This window comes from Pygoscelis adeliae, unplaced genomic scaffold (genome assembly GCF_000699105.1).
Source record: "Pygoscelis adeliae isolate BGI_AS28 unplaced genomic scaffold, ASM69910v1 Scaffold154, whole genome shotgun sequence".
Taxonomy (NCBI): Eukaryota; Metazoa; Chordata; class Aves; order Sphenisciformes; family Spheniscidae; genus Pygoscelis; species Pygoscelis adeliae.
This window is the reverse complement of record NW_008825113.1, coordinates 5,693,418-5,706,858: the sequence shown is the minus strand read 5'-3', so window position 1 is coordinate 5,706,858 and position 13,441 is coordinate 5,693,418. Positions and strand designations below refer to the sequence as shown.

Here is a 13,441-nt window from a genome sequence, read left to right as displayed (position 1 = left end):
TGTTAGGTCAGAGCTCAGACCTTGAATTACAAAATTTGCCACTGTTACCTTCCCATGCCCCCAAACACCTCTTCATCACCCTGCCCTTCCACACACGCCAGGCAGCCCCTATGTGGAGAAAACTGTTCGAGCGGTGGGTCTCGGAACGCAACATCCCCTTGATCCCGTTGTGATACAGCCTTCAATGACGCGATCCTATGCCACGATTTTCCCCAAGGCTCCTGTGTCCCCCAGGACGTGGGGGTGATGGTGCTCCCTGGTTGAGAAGCTCTTCTGCAGCTGGGGTGGGGGGCAGAAAGCCTCTCTGTGTCCCTTTGATTGACTATGGTGGAGGCTTTGAACCTGCCATGGAAATAAAATGCCTCATTGCAGTCAGGTCCGGCTCATCTTTTCAAAGCCAGGAACAACAGTGAGTGGCAGGGCTGATTTGTCTGGGGGCTGCTTGTGTTAACAGGGTGGCTGCAGGCTGCGAGGGCCAGCGGTGGTGTGGAGCAGGGCAGCTTCCCTGGCCAGCGCTGGAGCTCAGCTGCCTCGTGCCCCCAAAGAAGAAATAGCCACAGAGCAACTGGGTTCGGGATGCAGCAGCTCAAAGGGACTTGTGGAGACCTAATGGCAAAACTCAGGAGGAGCAAGAAAGTGATATTTTACAGATGAGGTCTGAGGCACAGGGAGAGCAAGGTCAAAAGTCTCTTATCCTTGCAGGTGCCTTGTTGGAAGTGCTATTTTCCACCTCTCATGACCACCCGTAGCATCCCATATCCTCAGGCACAGTTCCCATTGCCGTCCATCGCGGGCACAGGGGATGTGCACGCCCACAGATCAGCCTCGGGGCTGGTGACCCAGAAAATGAGGAACATCCACCCGGGATATCCTTCCAATGGTTTGTTTTCACTGCCTTGCTTCATGCTGCCAGGAGGATGCAGGGGCTGTGGGCAGCGGGGGCTGCAGGCAGTGGGGGCTGCAGGCAGCAGGGGCTGCCGCCGCCCTCCCCGGATCTGGTTGGTCGAGCAGGCCCCATGTGTTCTGCAAGGTGAGGATCATGCTGGAAAAATAGTGTGTCACCATCTCATTAAAGACCCTTCCGAAAGGTGTAGGTGCCAGGAGTTAGTTAAGCCTGCAGCCTCACTCCAGCAGTCTTGGTCTTTGAGTGCTTTAATTCCTAAATCGTAATAGCGTTGCAATAACACGGTTCCCACGTGCCTTTCAGACACCAGGGGAAATCTCTCACTCAGCGGTGTCGTGTGGCGCTGACCCGGACCTCTGCCACTGGCAATGGTGAAGCCATGGGACAGCCCGCAGGATGTTCTGCCACGAGGAGCTGCTGATGCTCAGGACATTGTGAGCCTGAAGTATTGGGAGAGTCAGGACAAAATGGCAAGATCTGGCCAGCCTGGCTAAGTCCTGTTGTTCCTGGGGTGTGACGCACCGACACTCGAGGTGATGCTGAAGCAAGGCTTCAGACCTCAGTTTTCACAGCTGGTGAGGAGCCCTCTTACTCTTGAGGGAAGCGTCAGGGGTTTTGTGGTAGAGAAGAGAGCAATATTGGTCACCTCAAGAGGTGGCTGTGACTGATACGTGCGTGCACACCCACCTTCCCCGTTTTCCGACCCAGATGAGATTACACCAGGCAATATCTTTACTTTACAAAACATCAAGGCACTTGATTGCTGAGGTAGTTAGTAACTCCTACCGGGGCAATGGGTGGGATTAATGCCCAGGTGTGTTTTAAAAGCCTGCTTTGCCCAGTGATCGGACCCTCAGTTATTAAAATACAGCAGCAATCAAAGCAATAAAACACAGCCAGTCAAGTTCAGATAGGGCTTAAACCCCACTCCCAGCAGAACACAGCATCCTACCGGAGTGACAGCTGCTAAAATCAGCTGACAGAGTATTGGAGGGTACAACAACTGGTACATGCAGTAACTGAGGAGATGATGTTAATTTACCCTGAACAGAGGGTAAAGGCTTGTGATGTGCTGGGAGTGCTATTTCAGGTATTGAGGTTTCTTATTCTGGAAATCAATTATTATTGACCGGGACAGATAAGAGAGAAGAGGATTAGCAAAAAAAAAAAAATTAAAAAACATTAAAGGTAAGAAAGCCAGCCTGACTCACAGAAAGCAGCAGGAGCTTTCAACGCATTGAGGATGAATTTTAATGCTCCTTTACTCCATGTAATAGCGAAAGAGTGGGAAGCAAAAGAAAGACTGTAAGTGCTATTTTCTAGCTTATGAGCTTTCTCTATACATGCTTTTTAGCTTTCCATACTTGGTATTTTTACTTAAGTTAGCTAAAAGTGGATTTGTGAATCACCCACCACACTTCGATACTCATCTCAGGGTGGTTGTCCTCAGCTGGTTGGTTTTTTTTAATCAAAGAGCATATGCTACTAAAGTTTTCTTCTATTGCAACCTGCTGAGCTTTTCTGACCAGCTTCCTTCTGTTCTAAAGCAAAGCAGCCAGCCTCAGACGTGTCCCGGCAATATGCAATTGTTCCTGTTATTGCCTGCAGGTTTATGTTCCCAATAAAGTCGATGTCAGTTGTGATGGAATATGACTGGAATGTATTTTGGAGAGACAGGAGGACAGTACTGTATTATTGATGGCTCCAGCACAGTATAGGAATCCTATTTCCCTAAAGTCCATTATCATTGCAGGGACATTAGCAGCATGAAGGCAATACAGTGACATTTGGCTTGCAGCCATGCTTCAGCCAGATGGGACACATGGTTTCTCCTGTGACCACGGAAGATGGTTGACCTGCAGCTTTGAGGATAGGCAGCCCTGTCGGCACTGGGTGGAGAAGTGAGCATCTTACCCAGTCCTGTGAAGATGTCCTTACTTGGGCAGATGTCCTGAAGCCATTGCTCTTCAGCCCAGGCCTCCCTGACGATACTTTTCTGGAACTGTTTGTGGGTCTTATCCCACAGTCAGCAGTGAGGGACTTCATCTCCCTTCAAACCTGTCTCAGCTGTCTCTGACCCACAGTCATCATCTTGCTTAGGTCCCTGTTCCTACCCCTGGGTGGCAAGCCACTGCTACGACGTGTCTCACAGCACCTCGCTCTCTGCATTAGTGTCCAGCGATGGAAGAAATCACTGCTTAGGACAGGACTGAGACCTTGCTATGGAGCATAACAGAAGCCAAAGGCAGGAGACCACAGCAGTTTCTACAGCTGTGGTAGTGGGTTAAGGTCATGCATGTATAGGCACACACAGGTTTCCCCATAATACACGTCAACAAAGTGCATAGTCACGCAGGTCAGCCAGCCCAAAAAAGCCAGGGATGCAGCTCCTGACGCACCTCCTACGAGAAAGAGTAGACACAGGGACTCCAATATTGCCTGGTGGCATGAGAGTCTCCTGCAAGACTGGACAACACAAGACACTCATTTGCCAGTGTGATTTCTGAAAGCAAAGGCAGATCCAAAATCATGTAAGCAGAGTCACAGAGGTGATACGCCGCATGGGAAAGGGAAACAGAGGCCTCTGCTTCAGCCTGCAGATTGATGACTAAATGCCATTAAGAAAATCAGCCACATATAAACCCTGTAAATTGCATCTCCCTTGAATTTGTGCCCGGAAGAAAATGAATGTATTCCTCAAAAATGATGCAGCATCTGCAAACAATTAATTTCCCCCATTTGAGAGTTAACATTATTTCATACTTCTGTTCTTGTTACTGTTAGCAAAACTTCTACCATGTGTAGAAAAAAAAGACAGGAAAACTAGTCTTCCCTGAATGCTCAGCTTGATCATTTCAGTAATTCTTCATCAAGACCAAGAAGTAGCCATTTGATTTAAGTGGGGAACGTTGTCTGCCTGCCCTGGAAAGTAACATGAAGCAAAGGGGGGAAAAGCAGAATGAATAATAACTGAGGCTTTTTGGAGTGGAAATAATATTTTGATGGAGCATGCAGTGACTGTGAAGTATGACAGCATGACTAGATGGGGATGCCTGGTTCCTGGCCCAGAGCTCACTTCTGTGGGACTGGTTTCTTTCCTGGTGATAGTTCTGCATTTTTGGAAACATCTTCCTCTTCTGAAATAAGGGGCCATTGTCTCTTAATCCATAGTATCCACCTCTGGTCGAGGACAAGGATTTTAAAAGCTCTCTCAGAAAGAGTAGGGATTAAGCTGGCTGGCTTTCCCACGCAGAGGAGCAGTTCAATATTAAGAATTGTGATGGAGATATTACTAAGGAACCATAGTGCATATACTCTGCAACCTACCAGCTTACAACTAATCACATTATATTTTGCTTTCAGATAGGATGTGTAAAAACACAGCCTACAAATCCAATTTCTGTTCTATATTTGATCCTCAGAGCAGCTAATCCTCTCTATAAACTGTAAAATGTATCCAGAATGTTATCCTGTTCTGATCTGTTGTTGGTAATTGAGTTTTCTTCCAAGAATTTAACTCGTGTTTGGTTTTTTTTACCCTAGTAAAATTCCTAAATAAATAATGCAGACATATTTTCAAAGCCGCCTATCCTCAGTGTCCAGTCCTACTTCCTTTTGCTGGTCTCAACCTGATCTGTTCAAGACTTTTAGCACGTGGTGATGTCTTTCATTCAGCTCAGTGAGCAATGTTCAGAGACAGGGCTGAAAGTGCGGAGTTGAAGCAATCTAAAATGACAATCTTTCATTAATGAGATTGGAGGAGAGTGTGTCCGGAAAAAGTCTGGTGAAACTCAGTTATGTATCTTGCAGGGACTGTGAAAATTGTTGTTGCTTCTGTAACAGCAGCTTTCACGGAGAATTTCTGAATTGCTAAGGCAGAAGGCTGACGTGAAATTTTTCGTTGTGATTTTCCCCATCTCTCCAGCGGTCTTTGTTGTTCATATCAAAATGAAGCAGGATCCAGAACTTTTAGATACCACTCTGTAGAAATCACTGGAAGGAATTCATATTTCTAAACATGTAAGCAAGTAAGTCTTCCTCAACAAATGGTGATAAATGACCTTATCAGTCATAGTTCCCAATATCCAACAGAAGCCTTAACTAAAACCCCACATCTAAACATCTCCCAGGTTTCTCATTCTTTGAATTCAGATACGGGCATAGCATGAGCCCAGCTATATCCAAAATACCTGTTTTTTATTTCTCACACTAATTAACAGTCGATATTCGGAAAACCACTCAATTTATCTGAGCTTCAAATGTTAGGCAGCATTAAAAAAAGTATGCCAGATTTGCCATCTGTTTGATGCAGTAGGAGCTTCTCTAAGAGAGGAGCAGAGAATAAGTGCGTGTGTGCACGTGCGTGTGTGGGGAAGAAAGCGCAAGAGCCCTCCGCTGAGAGACCAAGCAAAAATGAAGGCTCCCCCCGGGCTCTTCAAACACTGCTTCTGTTAGAGGATGAGAGGCGTGGTAGATGTTTTACTTCCAACAACCGGAGCTCTGCAGTCCTGCTGATTCACACTTACTTTCGGGCAGTGACGTGGCTTGACAACATTCATTTCAGCACGACACCTAAGTGGAATGTACGGGTGGGATTCGTCTGACGTAACTTCAAACATCTACAAGTTTGGCATCCCATGCATGTTGCTCTGCTAGACTCCCTCTCTTGCCAGCAGAGAAAGAAGACAACTGCCAAAGGGTAAATCAGCCCACACGTCCCCAAAACCTGGTTTTAGATGGGATGAATCATCCTCTGGAGGTACCACCCACCTCCCCAGTGACTACAGGGGAACCTGTGTGACTAGCTTGGAGCAGTCATCACTAACTTTTAGATGGCTATGGTTAACAGTTAAGTGGGGTGAATCCCATTAGTTTCCTAATTATATAAGTTACCCTAAAATGAGAAACAGGAGCCGCCAGACAGAGCTGACATATCAGGCTCCCGAGGCACGTGGCTATATGGTAAGTCGCAATTCCCATCCTTATAACATCCCTGAACAGAGCGCTATGGCAAAAGAGATTTTCTCTTTTCAGGCAAGAGAAAATGTCTGAGATACACTCATACGTGTGACCCCCAGGGCAATCTTGGATGTCCATTGAGGGGGACGGCATGGCGGGGGTTGGCTCTGTCACTATGAGCAAGGAAGGATCTCATTACTTTTTAGAGTCGCTGGGGCTCGTAGAGGAAGCCAAGTTACGTTAAAGAGAGCCTTGTGCAACCTGCTGACTATACTAAGGGACATATTGCTACTATTCAATCTTGCGGTGCTAATGATTAATGGCAGAATGTAACCAGGATCCAGCAAGGCTGGTCATGAGAGGCTGAGCTGAAAGTTTCTTATTTTCTGCAGCAGACATAAAAGTATTTCATCCTTTGACAAATGACAGAAATGTCTATACTCTGGCTTTACTTAACGTAAAAAGGACACGCGGTTGCTGCTAATGGAGTACTAAGTGCAATTAACCCTGTAGCACATTAATGCATTAAGTTTGAAATGTTTTGTAAACTGGATAATAAGCATGCTTTAGCACCAAATGTCCTCACTAAATGTGAGTGAAGCTAGGCTGCTTGTTTCAAAACTACTCACACAATTAGCATCTGACATTACAACACGCTTGATAATACAGGACTGTCAGAAGGGTAATGTTAGTTAATGGAGTAAGGAAAAACAGGTATGGTGAGAGGCCAGTGAAAGGCCAATTTGCAGCTGTAGAAGTAAGTTCACTAGAAAGGTGATAGAAACAGAATGGTTTTGTCTTGTTTGTATTAAGCCAAAAGAGTTTGTCTGCGAGTAGCATAAGTTGCTACGGTTGGCTTGTCTGAATCCATAGGTAAGGCTGGCGGGAGAGTGTTAGACCTACACTTTGCCTTGGCTAACGTGAGCATAAACTGTAATAACTATGATAGACTGCATGTGACTTCAGAAAGATAAACAGCAGTAAATGAGCCTTTTTGGGTGATGGGTACAGAAGAATGATGGAGCTATGCTGGAATTACGGAGCTGTGCTAGGATTATGGTTTGGCTCTCTAAATGCTCCGAGGATCCCTCGCTGGGGAGGAAAGAGAAGGGGGAGTAGGGGAGAGAGAGGCCTCAAGTATGGCATTTTCTCTCACTGTTTTAAAAGCCTGGTTTTAAGCCATTTTTACTCTTTAAAATGTTTATGTGCTGTAATGTGATGCAGTTTTAGAAACCCGCTGTTCATTTCTTGCTGCTTTACAACAAGAACATGCAGCCGCCTTGAATTCACCAGGGCCAGCTAAAATCAGAGAGCCGAGGCGAGCCGAGACCACTGGCCAGACTCAGGCTGTGCTGCCCTGCACCCTCCCTTGCCCACAGAGATCTGCCAGCACTAAGAAAATGGCCTCGCTCCCACAAAACCATACTTATGCCTCACCATGCTAAAGAGGGTTTTGGCATCGGCTTGTCCATGTGCGGGAGGAACCTGCCAACACCAGCCAGGCAGAGCAGCCCCCAGAGCTCTCCATGTCCCGACTGCCTGGGAACCCCACCTCTGTGCACCCCTCTGATGGTCGGCAGCTGAAAGGGTATTGCCCTAAATCCCTGGTCCAAACAGACAGGGAATTGGGTCCACGGGCACCACAGAGCATGCTTGCCCTGCTGTGCTGAGAGAGTCACGGGGATGCAAAAATATTGAACGGATCATCACGCTATTATTTTTCTGCTGTGTTTTGTTTTGAATCTGAATCTAGTTTGGCGTGTTAAAAATAGCACAGCAAGCTTTGGAAGAATCTGTTGGGTTTGCTAGAGTCTAGGCATTTATACCACAGTTGCTGTTGCTCTAATTAAAAAGAAAATCTCACATGACAGAAATTATTCCTATGCACTGACGTTTCAGTGCAATAACCACAGCACCAAAACGCAGTCTTAGCTTTGTTCTGTTCATCGTGGACCTTGGGCAAAGAAGAACAATGGCTGTGGATGGATCAGTGTCCTGCTCCACAGGTCAGTACAGTAGACACCCAGAAAGGTTGAATTCGATACATTTCTTTGAGAAAAAAAAAAGGTCATTTCTCTGTTTGGCATCCAGAATGACCCAGTCAACCAGCAAAACGGCTCCAAAATTCTTTACTTGCTTTCTGAAGAGGAAGAAAATACCATCCTGAGTGATTTCCTTGAACCCTTGACAAAGGTGGTGGTCCTTTTCTTTTTTCCAGTTAGCTCAGGCTCTGTACCCCTCTGACTTTCCATCCTTGTTACAAATGTGATGCTGATTAAGACACTGGAAACAGAAATCCTCTTGAATTAAGCATTTTTCTCAGAGGAACTCCTTACAACTCTGTGAGCAAAGCCACTACCTGTGACATTTGAAAATGAGAGCCATGAAGCCACCCATCTGGGGATACGGCCACTGGCTGGTTTGGCTCTGCTACCATTTAAATCTCAAAAGTTAAAAGAAAATGTTCCCCAGTAGTTTCTTCATGGAGAAAATTTGGGCATGGGCTGGGGAACATTTTCTTGCTGGTGGATTTTTAATTTGAAAGACTCAATAGGAATTTTTCTTAAAAACGCAGCCAAAGGGTTAATAACATTATGAAGGAAAATAAGACTCTAGATCCAGCTTAAGTTTGGCAGAGCAAACCTCACTTCTCTGCTGGCAGGTTGGGGGCTTGGGTGCTCGACCCCATCTTGTGGCACTCCAGGAACGAGAAATCCCCATCCACGGTGGCACTGTGAGATCACCTTACCCTATATGAAACACGGCCATGGCTTCCCCCTGGCCTGCCGTCTTCTCCTTTGCGCGGCAGCAGACCAGGCTGTGGCAGGGTGGGACACAGACATGTTTCAGGGGTGTGCTAAGCCCCGGGCACATGTGCGAAGCGCGGAGGGAGGTGTGTGCCTGGGCAAGCGGGTAATGAACTGCTGGGTGCCTCTGGGCAAGACAATCCTTTAAAAATAAATAAACCCAGCTGTGCTTGTTTCCCCCAGGCGTGCATCCCCTTTACATAGGCACTGGATAGGAAGCGCATTACAATGTAACTTCATTTTTCAACCAGTTCCAAGAACAAGTGACCTTTTTGAAGCCGGTTTGCACAGAGCCCTGGTTCAGCATGTGGCTGTAACGCTGCAAAGCCTTTGATCTTCCCTCTCCAGCGGCCCTGGCACGGCTGTCCCCTCCACCTCCTGATTTGTGTTCGGCTCTACCTCCACCAGCTCGGCAGGCGGCCGCCCCACGGGAGACCCCCATCCTCTGCCCCTTGGCCGGGACACAGCTACCAGCAGCCTGAAGCCTCCCCCTGGTGGACACAAAAGCCACCCCTTTGGGGATCTTTAGCTCAGGTGCCTGTGGAGGGTTCCACGGTTGGTGTCTGCTGCACCGGCGTGGGTCATCCCATGTCTCTCCCAAAGCAGAGCCCTTGCTGCCCCAGCATGGGGAGATGCTCAGTCAACTCTGCCCACTGGAGGAGAGCCCGTCCCTGCGGTCAGCTTTGGTGAAGAGCCCGTGCCTCTGAAAGGTCAGTTTATCAAACTGACAAATGACCGGGAGCCTTTGTGGGTGCAGGCAGGATGGGTCCGAGGGGAAAGGGCAGGAGCCGAGGAAGTTATTGAGACAAGGGCTAGGCTTCCCCAGTGTGATGTAGGAGTGATGCACTGCAGCACTGGGCTGGGCTCCCCTCTGCTCTCAGCCTCCCACCGCCCTCCCGCAGGAGGCTACTGGACTCCTGGGTGTTCGTGACGCTGGCCTTGCAGGTATGGACCTCAGCCCTTCCTCTGGGACGTGCTGGCCTCAGGCGTGGTCCTGCGTTCGACCCCTGCTAATGGTACCTCCTTTATTTCAACAACCGCTGAGAAGGGTTTCAAAGCCAGAAAACTCTCCTCCAACAATCGCCGTGCCCCTTTGCTCTCCCCGCTGTGCCCCCCGGACCTGCCAATACATGGTCCTACTTAGCTTAATTCAACACTGCTGTTGCAGAGCGCTTTCAAGTGCTCATCTGCAATGCGCAGGTTCCTGGGGGAGGCAACGTGCGGCTCTCTGAGCCTGGTGTGTCCCTTCATTCACCCCAGTGCCGAGGCGAAACAACTTCTCCCAAAGTCGGCAGCATGCCCTGTGGCCGCACTGGTGGAAATTCTGAAGGAGGTTGCAGAAACACAGAATTACCTGTGAATAATTGCCATCACAGCTTAGCGCTATCGTAGGATGCCCAGTTCTATTGCATGACTCTGCTGTGTCCAGCAAACCAGTTACAAGTTGGAGCTGAGCCCTTTCTAACTCAACAAGTGCTGTTATAATGAAACTCATACCTTGTTACTGGCTTGACAAGTAGCTTAGCATGATTTAATGAGTTCGCTTTAGAAGCCTCCAATACTGCATTCCTTGGAAGATTAAGGGTCGCTTTTTTTTTTTTTTCCCTCTTTCTAATGATGTTGTTACTGAGGAGGCACGAGAATCTGAGATATGCCCTGCTTACCCCTGGGTGAACCCCATTTACGCGGCATTTTTACTGCAGGAATCCTTCCAAACATTGCACAGATGGAATTTCACATCTGACAAAAGAAACAGATAACGTTTATCGAGCAAAAAAACCAATGCTGCCTGAGTTTGCATTTGCTTGCTCATGCGATTGTGCCTCTTCTGCGTTTTTAATGTCAAAATTACTCTCCAGAGACTGATTCTGAGAAATGCTGGGTTTTTTTAAAACCAGAGTAGACAACAGACTATGTGCTTTACCAACATCTATGGAAATACTTGCCACCCTTTCAAAACACCGAAACAGTAAAGGTGCCAGGGAGCTCCGTACAAGCCTTGCTTCTGGGGGCTGCCAGGTGACCAACTCATTAAGCCCTGGCAAAAGAGAAGCGGCGCCTTCAGGTCAGCAGAGCCAGCACGCTCCCGCACGCCGGTGTGGAGGAGTCCGTGGCAGCAGAGGGACCTTCGTCACGTCTAAGCCCCGAGATGGATGAAGAGGAGCAGCCTGCTGTGGGGGACCCGGCGCAGATTTGGATTCTCTGAGGTCTTGTTCCTGAGGACAGGACTCTGGCAGTCACGGTGGGTCTCCAGGGCAGTGGCAGAGGGGACCACAGGCAACGGAGGCGTGTGCGGTGGGACGGGACTGTGAGTATCAGCTTTCCCTTTGCCTCATTTCTGCGGTCACTCGTACAGCAAAGGGGAGGGAAGGGAAAGGGTACCTTTGCTCTTCCTTTTTAAAGGAGAAACAAAAGGCAAGGCTGGGTGAAATGAAGATTTAGAGCAGGAAGACGAGAGAGAGAGATTTGAATTTTGCAAGTCAGAGTTTAGTTGCTCTTGATCCTCGCAGCCGCTTTCACTCTGTTACAAAAAAGGCACTTGGTTTGTGGCCAAAGAATTGCTGACAAAAAGAAGAAAAAGATGACTTACAAAAATGCGGCGGCATTGTTTCTGTTTAAAAGCAGTGGGCTGTCTGCAGTGTGCAAGCTCTCCCTTTTAGCCAGAACACATTTCTCCCGCAGTTTCCCCTGTGCTGTGAACCGTAGTTAAGCAAACAAGGCAGGCTAATGGAAGTGGAAGTTTTAATTAATGTTTATCGCCATTTACGAACAACTTGGCAAAGGTGGCAGGGACCCGCAGCCCCCCACCGATGCAGCAGCACACCCCATCGCACAACAGCCGGGCACCTGCCTGCCGTTCAGCTTGGTGGTAGGAAAATGCCCATCGCTAAAACCCTCCGGCAGGCAATCTCCAAATCACTCGGCACACTGTGCTTTCCGGCTCCCACTTCTTAGGTGAAAACCTCTCTGCAGGCAAAACTTTGTAAACATGTCGCAACGCTGCTCCGGGAGAGGAAGCCTACACGGCTGCTAAACCAAGGGTCCCCACACAGGCAGTGAGAGCTGGCAGTGCCCAGCGCTCCCCTGCTGCCAGCCTCCCCTTCCCCTTTAAATAAACATCCGTGTACAAAGCAGAAGCCACTCAAGATCCCCCCCCTCCCCTTAAAAAGAGATGTGAAGCCTGCAACGGCGCTGAATGCAAACACGCGTCTAACTCGCGTTACAGAAATAGATCGTGCAGCAAACACAGCCCGCAGCTGCTGCTGCGTCCGGAAACACTACGTTGTGAAAAACAGCAAAAGTACCTTTTGAATTCTTCCATCAATATCCAAATAAATACACTTGGGCCGGTAAGTTGAGGAGGCAGATCCCATCTTGTTACAGTCGGGCTTTCACTGGATCTTTTTCCAATGTCAGACAGAGCAGAAAATAAGGTTTATCCTACCAAGCCGAGCCACCGCTGCCTGACAGTTTGGTGTCCCCGCTCTTCTGTATCCCACTGTACTCTCATTCTGGGAAGGTCCCTCCTCTAACATGCATGCATTTTGCTGTGCCTCTGTCTCTCTCTGCCACCTCCTTTTAGTTTTGCTTCCCTCCAAATCCAGCTGCCTTGGACAGGGAAAGACACAGGCTCCAGATGCTGTCTGCAAGTGCCCTCTCGATTCCCATAGCAACAACCCCTCTCGGCTTTAGGGCTGAGAGCTGCTGGGCAGCTGCATTGTAGCTCTGACCCTGGGGCCGACGAGCTCCTCTTACACACAAGGCCAAGTGGCACTTATCCCCCGGGGGGGCTGGGGTGGGGGGGCTAAACCTCCTTCGTTAGGCTGGTGAGAGGTGTCATTTGTTTCTGTGGTGAAATAGGACCGTAATTATTAATTAGCGACGACCCTTCCGGTGAGCTGCCCGCACCCTGCAAGTGGTGTGACAGGCTCCCAGCCATGCCCTGCGCTGGGAGTGTCCTTTCATTCACCCGCCGCAGCCAGGGCTCGGACCGTCTCAGCCCAAACTTGGCAGCTTAATGTCCACATCCCTCCTGTTATCATTACAAGGACAGAAAGAAAAAGCAGCAGCTTTTTTTTCTCTGTAAGCTTCAGAAGCATGACGAAAGTGTAAAGCCCATGCTCTCACCCAACACCCTCCGTGCCGCCCCTGGAGCGAAGGAATTTGTGATTTAAGGGAACGTGAAGTATCCTGGCAAAGGCATCTCCCATGGGAAGGCACAGCCAAAAACCAGGAGGAAGCAAAGCATCCGACGGTCGATTCTCTGAGCGGATGCCAAATGCCATCTGCTGCATGTCTGTGCTGTGCTGTAGTGCCTGCGCTTGTGGGGAGCTGAAGCAGCGGCGGGTGACACTCGGTCACAGAGGGGAGAGAGCTTTGGAGACAGCATCTCCTCCGCCCTCGCAGGTGAGAGGCTGTCTGGTGGGCTGCAAGCATGCACAGCAGCTGGAAATAGTCCTGCAAGTGTTAGTTCTCGGTGTTTTGTGAGGCTTCTGACAGAGAAGCTGCGAAAACATTTCCTGGCCTCTTTTGCGCTGCAGTCTGGGAGAGTTGGGCTTGTGGAAGCAGGGTCGGTGCTGCCTTCCCTGCCCACCCCCAGGCCCCTGCTGCAACATAAGCGAGGCACAACTGACGTGCAGAGGAGGCCAACGTGGCCCTGCGGGCTACAGCACGGCATGAAGTGCAGCCTCGGCTGCCCCCTGCACCACGCAGGCAGGGCTCGTTCGCTGTCCGAAGGGGATTCGTAAGAGCCGGCGGGGCTGAGTGGGTC

At 49.0% G+C, this 13,441-nt stretch overlaps 1 protein-coding gene across 2 annotated transcripts in view; it reads right to left on the bottom strand.

Annotated features, from left to right (window-relative positions):
* The window catches only part of PDE9A (phosphodiesterase 9A), a 48,863-nt gene extending 36,819 nt beyond the window's left edge, over positions 1–12,044 (bottom strand). For both annotated transcript variants that reach the window (XM_009327992.1, XM_009327993.1), the window contains exon 1: positions 11,976–12,044. In XM_009327992.1, the coding sequence (XP_009326267.1) occupies positions 11,976–12,044 (69 nt within the window). The remainder of the gene's footprint in view (positions 1–11,975) is intronic.
* Between the last annotated feature and the right edge of the window lie 1,397 nt (positions 12,045–13,441).